Source organism: Eretmochelys imbricata, chromosome 13 (assembly GCF_965152235.1).
Source record: "Eretmochelys imbricata isolate rEreImb1 chromosome 13, rEreImb1.hap1, whole genome shotgun sequence".
Lineage (NCBI taxonomy): Eukaryota > Metazoa > Chordata > Testudines > Cheloniidae > Eretmochelys > Eretmochelys imbricata.
Window position 1 is genome coordinate 19,116,683 of NC_135584.1, and position 14,790 is coordinate 19,131,472.

The 14,790-nt window shown below is 49.2% G+C and overlaps 2 protein-coding genes across 2 annotated transcripts in view; one reads left to right on the top strand and one right to left on the bottom strand.

Annotated features, from left to right (window-relative positions):
• Positions 1-5,499, bottom strand: part of SLC2A10 (solute carrier family 2 member 10) — a 29,677-nt gene extending 24,178 nt beyond the window's left edge. The window contains exon 1 of the mRNA XM_077832504.1: positions 5,315-5,499. Within this exon, the coding sequence (XP_077688630.1) occupies positions 5,315-5,499 (185 nt within the window). The remainder of the gene's footprint in view (positions 1-5,314) is intronic.
• On the top strand, positions 5,477-10,098 carry TP53RK (TP53 regulating kinase). The gene is made up of 2 exons (XM_077832318.1): positions 5,477-5,735; positions 9,466-10,098. Exons 1-2 carry the CDS (start codon positions 5,498-5,500, stop codon positions 9,942-9,944), a joined length of 717 nt encoding a protein of 238 aa, XP_077688444.1. The 5' UTR covers positions 5,477-5,497; the 3' UTR covers positions 9,945-10,098.
• The last annotated feature ends 4,692 nt before the right edge of the window (positions 10,099-14,790 follow it).

Consider the following 14,790-nt stretch of genomic DNA (forward strand, 5'->3'; position numbering starts at 1 on the left):
TGCTATGATATGAATATGGCATAAATAATGTGTTCTATGCAAGATGGGTCATGTGAGGTATCATAGGAAAGGTTATGATTTGCTGAATATGATTATCTATTTGTATGCATGTATCATTTCTGTATCTGACGTTAGGAATATTGACTATGTAACAATTACTGTGTTTACACCTGGGGAACACCCACCAGACAGTAGGCAATCAGCTTGGATAGGCCATTATGAAGAACAATAGGACTCTGAAGATGCTAATCTCCCACTTTCCTGAGAAGCTTCCTGGGATGCTGCTTTGACACTGCAGAGTCATGTTATCATGTCACTGGGTACTGGACCCCATCTTGGCCCAGGATGACTGCTGAGAACATCTAAGAAACAAGGGCGGTGGGGGAGGAGGGGGGAGAAGAAGAGCTGAGCCTGGGCCAGAAAAGGTGTCTGGCCTGTGAAAGAAATGCCTAAACAACATTTAGGGTGAGGAAATTACTACTTGTAACCAGTTTCTTTACTGTATTAAACTTACTTTGCATGTTTTTATTTGCTCAGTAATCTGCTTTGGTCTGTTTGCTATCTCTTATAAACACTTAAAACCTACCTTTTTGTAGTCAATAAACTTGTTTTTGTTTTTTCTAAAACATAGCTTGTGGAATTCATAACGGGGGGGAGGGAAGGCAGGCAAAAAGCTGTGCATATCTTCTGCCACATTTGTTGGAGACCCCAGGGCATGGCCACTAGTTGAGTCAAGGGGATGGAAGGCCATAAGGGTTGAGGAAGTCACCCTGCTGAAAGCCTAAGGGCTTCTTCTTAACCCCCCTTAATAGAATTCAGGCCTGGCTGGTTTGAGTAAGCTCTTTTGCTCTTAAAACAATGTTGCAGCCGCAGATAATGCCTTAGTGTAAGGTTTGCTGACGCCAAGTTAAAAATAATAGGAGATAGTTACAAGGCCAGGCAGGACGTGCTGGTTGTTTAAGTTGCTAGGAATGCTTGTTAGAGGTTGCAGGAAATAAACATTGTTGTAACCCATATAAGGAAGGCAGAGTATTTGTGCAAAGTTTTAATTGGCTGATGTGTAGTGCAGTAGCATTAAGGAATATAAAAGTGTGTGTAATGACCTGCTCTGGGGTGCAGGATTTGAGATTCTATACTCCCTGTATCTTGTTTGCAGCTGCAAATAAACTTTTCTGCTTCTCCACCCCGTTGTGATTATTGAGTGAAACACACAGGGTAACGAACCCCTGCTGTTGTTTTGCCTCTCGGCACTGGGTGCTGGCAACACATTGAAGGAGGGAGCGAATTTCATGAGCTTACGCTATACTGTTTTCTGTGCAGCACAAGACAATACAATTTCAGATTTGCACCCCGTGGCCTGGGACTGAAGCCAAAACCCAAGCCCCACTGCTCAGGGCCGCAGCTGAAGCCTGAGCCTCAGCAACTGGGGCTGAAGCCTGAGCCCACAACCTACTTGGGGTAGTGGGGCTCAGGCTTTGGCATTGGGCGCCCCCCCCTGCCCCGCCTGGGGCGGCAGGTACTGGCGGTCTCAGATCTCTCTCCCTCCTTCTGAGGTCATGTAGTAATGTTTGTTGTTGGAAGGGAGTCATGGCACAATGAAGTCTGAGAACCCCTGTTCTACACTCTCTCTCTCTTTCTTCTACTAACACACAAGGCCCTCCTCAGCCAGGAGCTATGTGGGGGTGGCCAACTGAAGATGTTATGTGAGCACTGTTGAGCTGAATCAGCTTACAAGGCTGGCAGGATTCCAGAGAATTGATGGCACTTCACTATTGATGATTAACTTTTCTGTAAAGTAACCATTAACTGTCAGCACCATGAATGATTGACTCTTACTTATTGGGGAGGGGGAGCTGGAACTAAGCTGATAGGGTGGAAAACAAGCACCTTACTTAACCTTAGCTGACATCTCTCCCCATCCACTTCCTCTGTGTCATACCTCCCAGCACCAAGTGTGGTCCTAGCTAACTGAGGCCCTGATCCTGTGAAGGATAAAGCACAGGCACACTGATGGGCCTGCTGAGATCTCCATTGACTTCAGTGAAGTTCTGTGTGCGCACAGCAGAATGCCTCTGCAATATGGATTGCAGGATCAGGGTCCCAGATTGTAAGCTCCTTGTGACAGATGCTGTGCCTTCATTCTCCGGGGATGCCTATGGTACTATACGCAAATGTCACATTCAAGGGCAGTGAATTATACGTTATATGGGCCTGTGGTACCTGGGCTCCAGCAAATTCAGGGCCCAGGGGGCCAGGCTCCACCGATGTTCAGGGCTGGGTCTCTCCCCCAGCTCTGCCACCCCCACATGCATCCCTGGCCCCACCTGCTGCCTCCACACACCACACCCAAGTGTCCCTGCCTGCCCTGGGCAGCGGGTGGCTGGCCCCTGCAGCTCCACACTGCCTCTCTCACTGGCCACTGCTACGTCCAGCTCCACGGTAGCAGCGCTGGGAGCAGGCTGAGGCAGCTGCTGCACTGGAGGAGGGGAGGAGCGCAAGGCAGCCCCCACACCTTGGCAGCTGACTCCAAGTCAACTCTGTGGGAGCAGGGGCTTATCCTGGCTGGACCTCCTGAGCAGCAGCCGGGGTGGCTTGGGTGAGTGTCAAGCCAGGGAGGGAGGGGCTCCCCGCCCCTGGAGCTCACTGCTGCTGGCGGGGAGAGGGCTGGGGAGAGTTGTCCTCTCTGGTCCGCTGCCCCAGCCCCAGGGCAGCCTGCCTGCTGCACCCCAAACTCCTCATCCCTGGCCCAGCCCCACACCGTGCACCCTCTGTCCCAGCCCAGAGCCCATACCCAGCACCCAAACCACCTCCTGCACCCCACCACCCTGTCTCAGCTCAGAGCCTGCACCCAGCACCCAAACTCTCTCCTAGAGCCTGCACCCCAAACCCCCTCCTGAACCCAAACACCCTCCCAGAGTCTGCACCCCCTCCTGTACCCCAAGCCTCTACCCCAGCTCAGAGTCTGCACCCAGCATACAAACTCCTTCCCAGAGCCCGCACCCCTCCTGCACCCAACCCCCCTCCCAGAGCCTTAGGCAGGTGAGTGTGTGCGTGCATGGGGGGTGGGGGAGACGACTTGGAACCATTCTGGGCACCACCAAAAATTCTCCAAACCTGCCGCCCCGGTCACATTCTATTAATGTAAGGCTGGATAGAGCCTGGCCTTCATGCTGGTGAGCAGTTGGAAGGCTCAGGGTGAGCAGAAGCCTTCCTTCCTCTTTGCATAGCCCATAGGAGAGCCTGGCATAGCTGTTTTCCCTGTGCTCTGGGGAGTGCAGGGACCACCGTGCTCTCCTGTGGGCACAGAAGAGCTCCAAGTGTGTGGGAAGGAGCCAGGGCAATAACTCTGCACACACAGGAATTTGTGCACCTCAGAAAACAGTATAGCAGCAGGGCTACTTCCCCTACTACAGGTTGGAGACCTCTGGGTGGCATTCTGCCTCCCGGAGTTCCCTGCTGGGGTAGTGCAGCAGGTCTGTGCCTTGAAGAACTGTAAGCTCTAGGGGTAGGAACCAGCTTCTTGTCTGTGCCTTGTGAAGCATGGAGCATGCTGCCAGCACTTGGAATGACTAATCCTAGCGCCCATTTACCCTCTATTGCGGGTCCCAATCAGCAGCTCGTAGCAAGGCTCTCCGTTCTGTACAGAATAATTCATTCCTTTGTGCACACACTTCCTGGCGTGCTCTTCTGCATATCGCATCCAAGAGCTCTCCTGCTCATGGTGACTTCAGTGAGGCGCTGGGGGTCAGGGTCCTGGCAGGGAGCATGGGGGAAGGTGTGGGCACCATGCTTTTATCCCTGATGGGATGGGACAGCAGAGATGCAGGCAGTGCCCCAGCTTTGCAGGCACCTCAGCAGCTGCAGAGTGCTCTGAGTTCCTGAATCCCATTCCTGCAGTGGCAGCAGCAGAAGTTAAAGGAAGTTTTGTTCTCAGGGGGATAAGGCCAAAGGGCAGCTTCTTACAAGGGGAGGCAACCGGAGTGATGATCTATCACATATTAGTTATATACTATTTACTGAGTGCAGCATAGAGAGGGGGGAAGCAGGGTGTAGTGGGGAATGAGGAGTTATATAGTGGAAGGAGGAAATATAGAGAGGGCTCACAGACAGAAGATAGTACAGAGTGCGAGAAGGTGGTATAGACAGGATAGGGTAATACATGATAGGAGGGTAGTATAGAGGGGCTGGGTGATACATAGCCGGAGGGCATTATACAGGGGATGGTGTGATCTGTGGCGAGAGGGTGGTATAGAGGGGTGGAGTGATAGACCTGAGTAGGGTTGCCAATTTTCTAATCACACAAAACCAAACAATCCCTGCCCTGCCCCTTCTCTGAGGCCCCTCCCTGCTCGCTCCATCCCTGCTCCCTCTGTTGCTTGCTCTCCCCCACCCTCAGGAGGCAGGACGTTGGGGGCCAGGAGGAATTTGGGATGCGGGGTCCCAGTGCTTACCATGGCTCTCAGAAGTGACCGCCAGGTCTGTGCAGCCCCTAGACACATGGGCGGCTAGGGAGGCTCGGCGTGCTGCCCTCATGCCCGCAGCTCCCATTGGTCGCGGTTTCCGGCCAATGGGATCTGCGGAGCTGGCAGTGAGGTGGGGGCAGCGTGCGGAGCCTCTGTGGCCACCCACATGCGAGGGGCCGCAAGGACCTGGCAGCCGCTTCCAGGAGCTGCACGGAACTAGGGCAAGCAGGGAGCCTGCGTTAGCCCTGGGCCCCCGCTGAGCCGCCGACCGGAGCCGCCAGGGTCCGTTTTCAACTGGGCGTTCCAGTCGAAAACTATACGCCTGGCATGCCTAGATCTGGGAGGGCAGGAGGGACCTATAGACGGGAGAAGCAGTAATATAGAGGGGCGGGGTGATTCATAGAGGGAGGGCAGTATAGAGGGGGTGGAGTGACAGGATTGGATAGTGCTGCCTGGAGGGCCTGTAGAGGGGAGAGGGTGGTATAGAGGGGCGGGGTGATACACAGTGAGGGCGTTATAGCGGGGTGGGGTGAACATGAGGCGGGAGGTAGGGGGCGGGTCAATACATGGCAAGGGCGATACACGAGGAGGGAGGTATGGCGGTGGCGAGATACACGGGGAGGGCGGGGTAGAGGGGCGGGGCAATACACGGGAAGAGCGGTATAGGGGCGGGGCGATACACAGTGAGGGCGTTATAGAGGGGCAGGGCGATATGCGACGAAGGCGATACAGGGAGCGGGGCGATACATGGGGAGGGGGGTACAGGGGCGGGGCGGTGCCGGTCTGGGTTTGCGGGGTGCCCCGTAGGCCGGTGTAACGCGCAGGAGCCGCGGGCTGACTGGCGGGGCTACAGTCTCCGCCCTTTAACGCTCTCCTGGCGGTTCGGCTGTTTCCGGGAGCCGAACCCGAAGCTTCCCGAGGGCCGCGGTAAGTCACGTGTTACGGAGGGGGCGGTGTCGTGCTCTTTCCCTCTCACGCAGGTTACGCCGGCCGCGGAGCTGACGTACGCCGGTAGCGTACGGGCTCCATCCATCATGGCCGACGGGGGAGGAGAGGCGGGAGCGAGCGCGGTGTGCCCCCCGCCGCTGCAGGGGCTGCAGCTGGTGCAGCAGGGGGCCGAGGCGCGGCTCTACCGGGGACAGTTCCTGGGCCGGCCGGCTGTGGTCAAGCTCCGCTTCCCCAAGCGCTACCGGCACCCGGCGCTGGAGGAGCGGCTGAGCCGGCGGCGGACGGCGCAGGAGGCCCGCTCCTTGGTGCGCTGCCGCCGGGCAGGTGGGGCTGAGAGATGGGGGGCTAGAAGGGGGCTCTGCAGGGTGGGTCTGGGGGACTCTCTGAAAATGGACGGGAGGCCGGGCTCAGCCCAGGGGCAGAGGGGGGCTCTAGGGGTGGGTCGGGGGGGTCTTAGCTCAGGGGTGGAGGGGGGCTCTGGGGTGGGTGTGAGTCTATGGTGAGATGGGGGTTGCTTGTAGGGCGGGGTGGGGGAGCCTAGGAGGAGGTGGGGGCTCTGTGGTGGGGCTGAGCTGAGGGGGGGGGGTAGAGGACTGAGTCTAGGGAGAGATAGGAGCTGCTTGTATGGAAGGGTCTTGGCACTGTTTGGGGAGGGGTTTGTACCATGAATGGAGCCATCAGCGCCTTTTTACCCTTTTTCATAACCCCAGGTAATAGGGCTTTTAATGAAATTGAAAGACAACAAAAACCTACACAAAAGGACCTGTTTAAAACCCAGCACACAATTGTCCTGAGTGACTGGCTGCCACAGGATATTGTTTTCTCTGTTGTAGGCATTTCTGTGGTCTTTACTGTAGTATCCGAACATTTCACAATATTAATGTATTCACAGAGGTCAAGGACTTGATAGTATTTACAAAGAGGCTTTGAGCTTTTTCTGTGTTGGGGAAGTAATGGAAATAGGTGTTTTCCAATAGGTCCCTGCATGATTATTCTGTGATCTGGTCTACAGTTAAAATGTAAAAAGAAAAGGAGTACTTGTGGCACCTTAGAGACTAACAAATTTATTTGAGCATAAGCTTTCGTGAACTACAGCTCACTTCATCGGATGAAGCTGTAGCTCACGAAAGCTTATGCTCAAATAAATTTGTTAGTCTGTATCCGCAAAAAGAAAAGAAGTACGTGTGGCACCTTAGAGACTAACACGGCTGCTTCTCTGAAACCAGTTAAAATGTAGAGTGACATATCTTTGTTGCCCAGAAGTAGGAAGAAGTTCACACCTCTGAGTGTAGTAGCTATTCCAACCTGACCTCCAGTGTAAATGTGGCTAGGCTGACAGAAGCATGCTTCCCTTGACCTAGCTACCGGGGCTGGGAGGTGGCTTACCTACAGTGATAGAAAAATCCCTTCTGTTACCGTTGGAAGCCTCTAGTGTATAGCGCTACAGCACTGTAGTTGTGTTGCTGTAGTGTAAACATGCCCATATTCTGAAGTAGTGTCAACACAAGAAGCTATTCTGGAAGCTATTGTGCCCTAAATTCACACTTTGTCTTACCCTGAAATAACTTTCAAGTGTAGACAAGCTCTTGGATAGATAATAGGGACAGCCTAAATTATAGTGGGGCAAAAGTGAAGCAGGGAGATAAACCCTTGACCTTCAGAGCACCATGCACTAATGCAGGGGTTCTCAAACTTCATTGCACTACCACCCCGTGTTATACCAATAAAATAAAAACCAGCAGGATCTTATTAAAGGGAAAAAGGCAAAATACCACATTTATTGTGAATACAGAAAGAATCATAGTAAGCAGTTAGTTATAGCTATAACATTCCATTCAATCTCATATTTATTCACACATTCATTCATATAAACACACACACACAGGTTCTGCAAGGTTGTTATCATAGTTACCAGCCTTAGAGTTGCTAATGCCAAGCCACTGGCCAGGTGGCCTGGACACGAGGAGGGAGCAGGGCCTTGTCAGATGCTCATCTGATGCTCCTGGAAGTTGGTTTGCAGAATCAGACCCCAAAGTTTTCACTTTTTAGAGTCTATTTTTGTAAGAATTTCTTCCTATGCCAGTCTATGGGAATTGCTTCATCATGCTGTTGCTGAATCAATCAACAGATAGCACATTCCTGACGGCTCCGTGCTGCTAGATGTTATCTTGTTCTTTGGTTCTCCCATTCTTGAGGCTGTTGGGTGGATTCCAGTCTGCCCTCCGGGGGTCCTCTGGTAATTTCCACTTGACGCCTTCTTCAGCCGATGGACACTGGATTCTTAGGCTGGCACCTCCCTGATCATTCAGTTATTATCCACACCAAGCATCCATCCACATACATCTTCTATCTCTATTTTAATCACAATTGTTAATATAACAAAAGGGCCGGGAGTCTCTGGGCGCTGTTTCTGTTGTTAGAGTATTGCTTTGAGTCTCTCTCTGTGTGAATTGCTTTGAGAACAGACTCTGTCTTAGAATGTACTAAGACAATTAGTAGCTTGGAAGTTTCACACGTAGAGGGAGAGAAACAGTACCAAAAACCAAGAGACCTCTTAATTAGTAATACCCTGGAATTTAAGCTATGGGGAATCAAACTCATTTGTGATTTTAATACAGAACTTCTTAAATATGATCCAACACCCCTTCTGACAACAAAAATTACTACACAACCCCAGGATGCGGGGCTGAAGCCTGAGCCTGCTCGAGCCCATTGCCCGGGCTGGAGGGGCCAGAGCCTGAGTCCCACCACCCCAGACAGGGGATATAAAGCCGAAGCCTGAGGGCTTCAGCCCCAGGCAGGGTGCCTGTAACCTGAACCCTGCTGCACAGGGGTGAAGCTAAAGCCTGACCCTCACTGCCCAGGGCTGAAGCCCTCAGGCTTGAGCTTTCGGCTTTGGCCCCGGGCCCCAGCAAGTCTAAGATAGCTCTAGTGACCCCATTAAAACAGTGTGATATTTATCTTCATCTGCAATTTCAAGATGCTTGTGTGGTAATTTTTTCTTCTCACAAAGAGCAAATAACTGGTGTGTGTGTGTCTTTGTCATCTTTCTGATTTATTGTACTTGCTCAGGATCTGCTCAAAATGCTGCCATGCCTAGGACAAAATCCTAGCATATATTTTGCATTTGCCAGACAAATGTGTTTTGGTAGGAGAGGAAGAGTGCTTAATTCTGTATTCCACTGAAAGTGCAGGGGGGATTTAAGGATAGATAATGAAATTTCAGCAGTTGAAATTTAGAGTTTGTCTACATTATGGGGGATCCAATGGCATAGCTACAGTGCCATAGCCATGTTGCCATAATCCTGTGGTGCAATCCCATTCTAAAGTGATGGAAGGGTTGTGTGGGTTTTTTTGTGTGTGGGGCTATTGGAAAACCACCTCCCTGAGTGACGGTAGGTAGGTGGATGGAAGCATTTTTCTGTCGACCTAGCTATGTTTTATGCAGTGGGTTAGGCTGGCGTAGCTATGGTTGTCAGGTGTGGATTTTTCACACATCTGAGCATCATAGGTCGACAGTTATATTCTAAAGCCTGGTCTACACTGGGGGGAGGGATTTATCTAAGGTACACAACTTCAGCTATGTGAATAATGTAGCTGAAGTTGATGTACTTAGATCTACTTACTGTGGTGTCTTCACTGCGGTAAATCGACGGCTGACGCTCTCCCATCGGCTCTGCCTGCACCTCTCGCCCTGGTGGAGTACCAGAGTTGACGGGAGAGCGCTCGGCAGTTGATTTATTGTGTCTAGACTAGACGCAATAAATTGACCCCTGCTAGATCGGTCGCTGCCCGTCGATCCAGCGGGTAATGTAGACAAGCCCTAAATGTAAACCAGGCGCTAGGCAGGCAGTAAAGCTCAACACGGCTAAACTTGGGCTTGTCAGTGCCCACTAGGGGTCAGGATTTTGAGCTTCTGTCCCAATTCCAGGATAGTGTTGTAAACTTTTAATGGTGCATTTGATTTATGCAATTATAAATTTTGAATATCGTAAAGCAAGCTGAACATTCTTATAAGCTAAAGGCTAGCATTTCATCAACTCTTTTCTAATAGGGATTTCTGCACCAGTGGTTTACTTTGTGGATTATGTCTCCAACTGTATATATCTTGAAGATATCGCAGGATCAACTACAGTTCGGGATTATATAACTTCTGTACAGCAAAGTGGAAATGATACCAGCAACCTCTTTCTCTTAGCAGAAAAGATAGGTGAGGTTTTGGCACGAATGCATGATGATGATCTTATCCATGGAGATCTTACAACTTCCAACATGCTTTTGCGACCACCAGTAGAAGAGCTGGACCTGGTGCTGATAGATTTTGGACTGAGTTTTATTTCTGGTCTTCCTGAGGATAAAGGAGTCGATTTGTATGTTTTGGAGAAAGCTTTTCTGAGTACTCATCCAAACACAGACACTCTGTTTGAAGTCCTGCTGAAGAAGTACTCGACTACATCTAAAAAATCAAGCCCTGTGATCAAAAAGCTGGATGAAGTACGACTAAGAGGAAGAAAGAGATCCATGGTTGGATAGAAGAAAGCAGAGTTTGTGGGAGGGTAGGGGAAATGTAACTTCCTATGGTGTGCAAATGTGCTTATGTTTATTAATTGTTTGGTCTTATTTAATAATTCACCATTTTGGTAGCCTTCATTGTCTTACAAGTGTACAATAAACCAGTTTAATCCAACATGGTGGTCATCCTTGTACAGCCATCTGACAAGTGGCTCAGAGTAACCAAGTTAAAGATAGGTGATGAGAGTGCAGGAGGGAAAGTAACAGCTGAGGTGGGAACAGTTGCTTTTCTTGTCTCCTAACTATTAGATATCGCTTTTTAAAAAGAAAAATCCAATATTTGTAGTGTGTTTTTGCTATGCAGACATAGAGCTTTTATTGTTTGATCATTAAAAATGTTATATGCTTATTGCAGTAAATTTGGGAAAGTGTAAATTTCGGCTGGCTCTCAGTTTTCAAATCAACTTTGTTTCCTTAAGCCAATAGTCAGTTACATCCGTAATAAAAATGACCAGTTCCTCTGCTGATGATCTTTCGGTTAAACAAAAACGTTGCAACTTTCCATGTAGAGTTTCTGTTAGAAGGAGTGCTTCCATTCTGACTGTTTAAGCCCTCTAAAAGTAATCAGTTTTTTATCAGAGTATAGCAACAGCAGAATGCCATAGTGGATCAGAGGTGAGGTCCATGTACTCTGGTATCCTGTTTCCAACTCTGGTCAATATCAGACACTTCAGAGGAAAATGTATTCCTGGGGGAATTTTGCACCAAAAAATTAAAATTCTGCATATTTTATTTGTCAAAACACAATATCATGCCATTTTCAATTATTTTGGTAATTGATTTCAAAATATCTGTCATCAAGTATGTCTGTAATGATACAGATGACAAAAAGGATTCCCCTCAGTAGTAGGGAGTTAAAGAAACCCTAGGACAACCTAGTTCCAGTTTCTCTGTGATGCTTTTGTTGGGTGCCTCACACATGCCAGGGGAAAACTCAGCCCCTCCAATCTTTTAGTTGATTCTTGTTTTTTTGCCCTCCCCCCCCATATAGTTACCATATTTCAAGTTCCTAAGTAGAGGATGCTGGCAGGAAGAGGGAGCCATGGAGCCAGACACCCACATCCCCTCCCCTCCTGAGTCCAACCGTGGGGCACCTCCCGGCCCAAATGTCCACATCCCCAGAGTCCAGCTGCAGGCTCTACTCCGCAGTTTCATTACTATCCTGCCAGGCAGAGACGACTTATACCTGCTGATAGTGTGTGTGTGTGTGTGTGTGTGTGTGTGTGTGTGTGTGTGGGGCACAATTTAAAGGTTTGGCTGTCCCAGAACAACTGGAGTCATACTCCCCCCTAGCAGGCCTCACCCCCTCCTTACTTAAGTCTCCCTTCCTGCAAAGCAGCAGCTCCTCCCTGCAGCTCCCAGCTTTTGCTTCTGCCTCTTCTGGCAGCTGGTGTGCAGGGAGGAGGTTTGGCTGCGCCATGTGACTAAGCGGGGCCAGCAAACCTGGGAACTGCAGCCTACCCAAGCCTCCTGGGCAGGACACTTAGATCAAGAGAGAGACTTTTCTATTAGCTTTTTTCCCTTCAAGTATCCTGTGGTTACCCTATCATCAGTGATAGCAACAGTGGGGTGTGTAGGTAGCATAGACTGTGGCTCTCAACCTTTTCAGACTACTGTACTCCTTTTAGGGGTCTGCCTTGCATACCCCTAGTTTCACCTCACTCAAAAACTACATGCTTACAAAATCAGACTTAAAAATGCACAAGTGTCACAGCAGACTATTACTGAAAAATTGCTGACTTTCTCATTTTTACCATATAATTATAAAATAACTCAATTGGAATATAAATATTGTCTTTACATTTCAGTGTATAGTTTATAGAGCAGTATAAATAAGTCATTGTATAGAATATTAGTTTGTGCTGACTTCGCTAGTGCTTTTTATGTAGCCTGTTGTAAAACTAGGTAAATATCTAGATGAGTTGATGTACCCCCTGGAAGACCTCTGTGTACCACCGGGGTACACGTAACCCTGGTTGAGAACCACTGGCATAGACAAACCAATGTTCTTTTAACCGTTCTGTCACCTAGAAATGCCAGCAGCCACTGTATCCTACAGTACTCCCATCATTACTGAGGATGAAGACAGAAGTTACATGTGCAGTGGTAGGAAATGCGAAGAAAAATATGAGCATAGGTGAAGCCACCTCTCCAATAGTTAAGTGGTCCTTTGCATATAATAGCAAGAGAATGTACTTTGGTGTTCTCATTCTGTTGACTTTTAAATACCTGACAGAGTACTAGTGCACACTCTTGATCATAAGGGACAACAGGAAGAATTTTGGAGAGATGGCTGAATGATCCAATTCCATATTATGTTGAAACCTCTGGATCAGCTCAAGATCGATCTAAAGCAGGGGTGGGCACACTTTTTGACCCGAGGGCCATATTGGGGTTGCAAAACTCTATGGAGGGTCGGGTAGGGAAGGCTGCTGCCCCCTATCTGCCCACTCCTACTTCCTGTCCCCTGACTGCCCCCTGCAGAACCACCGAACCATCCAACCCCACCCCTTGTCCCCTGCCTGCCCCCTCCTGGGACCCCCTGCCCCTAACCTCCCCCCTGGACCCCACCTGCTCCCTGTTCCCTGACTGCCCCGGGACTCCCATGCCTATCCAACCCCCCTGACTGCCCCCCCTGCCCCTTATCCAACCCCCCCACACCCCCTTACCATGCTAGTCAGAGCGGCAGGAGCTTGCAGCCGCCTGGCCAGAGCCTGCCCTGCCGCCCAGAGCAGGGGAGGGGCCGGGGGCTAGTCTTCCCGGCCGGGAGCTCAAGGGTTGGGTAGGATGGTCCTGTGGGCCGGATGTGGCCTGCGGGCTGTAGTTTGCCCATCTCCGGTCTAAAACCTGGAAATGTATACTTGACTGTCTTTCAAACAAACTTGAGTTGCTTTGTGGTGTGGGTTTTAAGTCTTCTCTGATCTGTGGACCAGTAAAGGTCCCCTGCCACTGTCAGGATGGGGGTTTGGCTAGTGGTGTTCAAAATTCTCTCTTCCCACACTGTTTCTATTTACTACTTGCTTATCACTCTACCCCAGAGGTGGCTGCATTGCAGTGATAAAGTGTAAAATATCTTAGAAAATTAAGAGATGGGTACATTCCTTTTTGAAGAAAGGAAGGAGAGAGCAGATGTTACAGAAACATTATTATTTATATAACTGGATCCGGATGCTGTTACCTCCAGGTAGCTGCTCTTGTGTAATAAGTTCCTTGCCTGGAAGTGGTTGGGATCACCCTTGGCATTAAAATGAAAAAACAAAAGCATTTATAGGGGTGTCCCGACCTCTGCATTGATTCTGTGCTCAGCAGAGGTGCTGCTTCCTTCCAGTCTTACCTACAAGTATCCATGACAAAATAAAACCTGAGAGGGAACCAAACAAACCACCCATGAAATCAGACCTATGATCTTCCTATGATGTGCAAATGTGCTTATGTTTATTAATTGTTTGGTCTTATTTAATAATTCACCATATTGCTAGCTTTCATTGTCTTACAAGTGTACAGTAAATCAGTTTAATCCAGCATGGTGGTCATCCTTGTACAACCATCTGACAAGTGGTTCAGAGTAACCAAGTTAAAGACAGGTGATGGGAGTGCAGGTGGGAAAGTAACAGCTGGGGGGGGAACAGTTGCTTTTCTTGTCTCCTAACTATCAGATATCCCTTTTTTAAAACAAAATCCAATATTTGTAGTGTTTTTTGCTATGCAAACATAGAGCTTGTATTGTTAGAGCATTAAAAACGTTATGTGCTTATTGCAGTAAATTTGGGAAAGTGTAAATTTCGGCTGGCTCTCAGTTTTCAAATCAACTTTGTTTCCTTAAGCCAATAGTCAGTTGCACCTGTAATGAAAATGACCAGTTCCTTTGCTGAAAATGTTGCAACTTTCCATGCAGAATTTCTGTAAGAAGGAGTGCTTCCACTCTGACTGTTTAGGCCCTCTAAAATTAATCAATTTTTTATCAGAGTATAGCAACAGCAGAATGCTATAGTGGATCAGAGGTGAGGTCCACGTACTCTGATATCCTGTTTCCAACTCTGGTCAATATCAGATACTTCAGAGGAAAATGTATTCCTGGGGGAATTCTGCACCAAAAAATTAAAATTCTGCATATTTTATTTGTCAAAACACAATATAATCATGTCATTTTCAATTATGTTGGCAATTGATTTCAAAATACCTGTCATCAAGTATGTCTGTAATGATACAGATGACGAAAAGGATTCCCCTCAGTAGCAGGGAGTTAAAGAAACCCCTAGGACAACCCAGTTCCTGTTTCTCTGTTATGCTTTTGTTGGGTGCCTCACTCTTGGTGTGTCACATATGTCCACATCCCCAGAGTCCAGCCGCAGGCTCTGCTCCGAAGTTTCATTACTGTCTGCCAGGCAGAGATGACTCATATGTGCTGATAGTGGGGTGGAGAAGAGGTGTGGGGGGACACAATTTAAAGGTTTGGCTGCTCCTGGTACAGCTTGAGTCACGTTCCCCCCTGGCAGGTCTCACCTCCTCCTTACCAAAGTCTCCCCTCCCGGAAAGCAGCAGCCCCTTCCTGCAGCTCCCAGCTATTGCTTCTGCCTCTGCTGGCAGCTGCTGTACTGGGCTGGGGCCTGGCAGCAGCATGTGACTGGGCGGGGCCAGCAAACCTTGGAACTGTGGCCTGCTCAAGCCTCTTGGGGAGCTGGGCTCTGCCAGACCTTAGCAGTGGGCAGCAGTTTGGCAGTGCCAATTCTGCGGGGGGCGAATTAAATTCTGTGCAGAACATTAATTCTGTGCAAACTCTGTGTTGTGCAATGGTGCAGAATTCCCC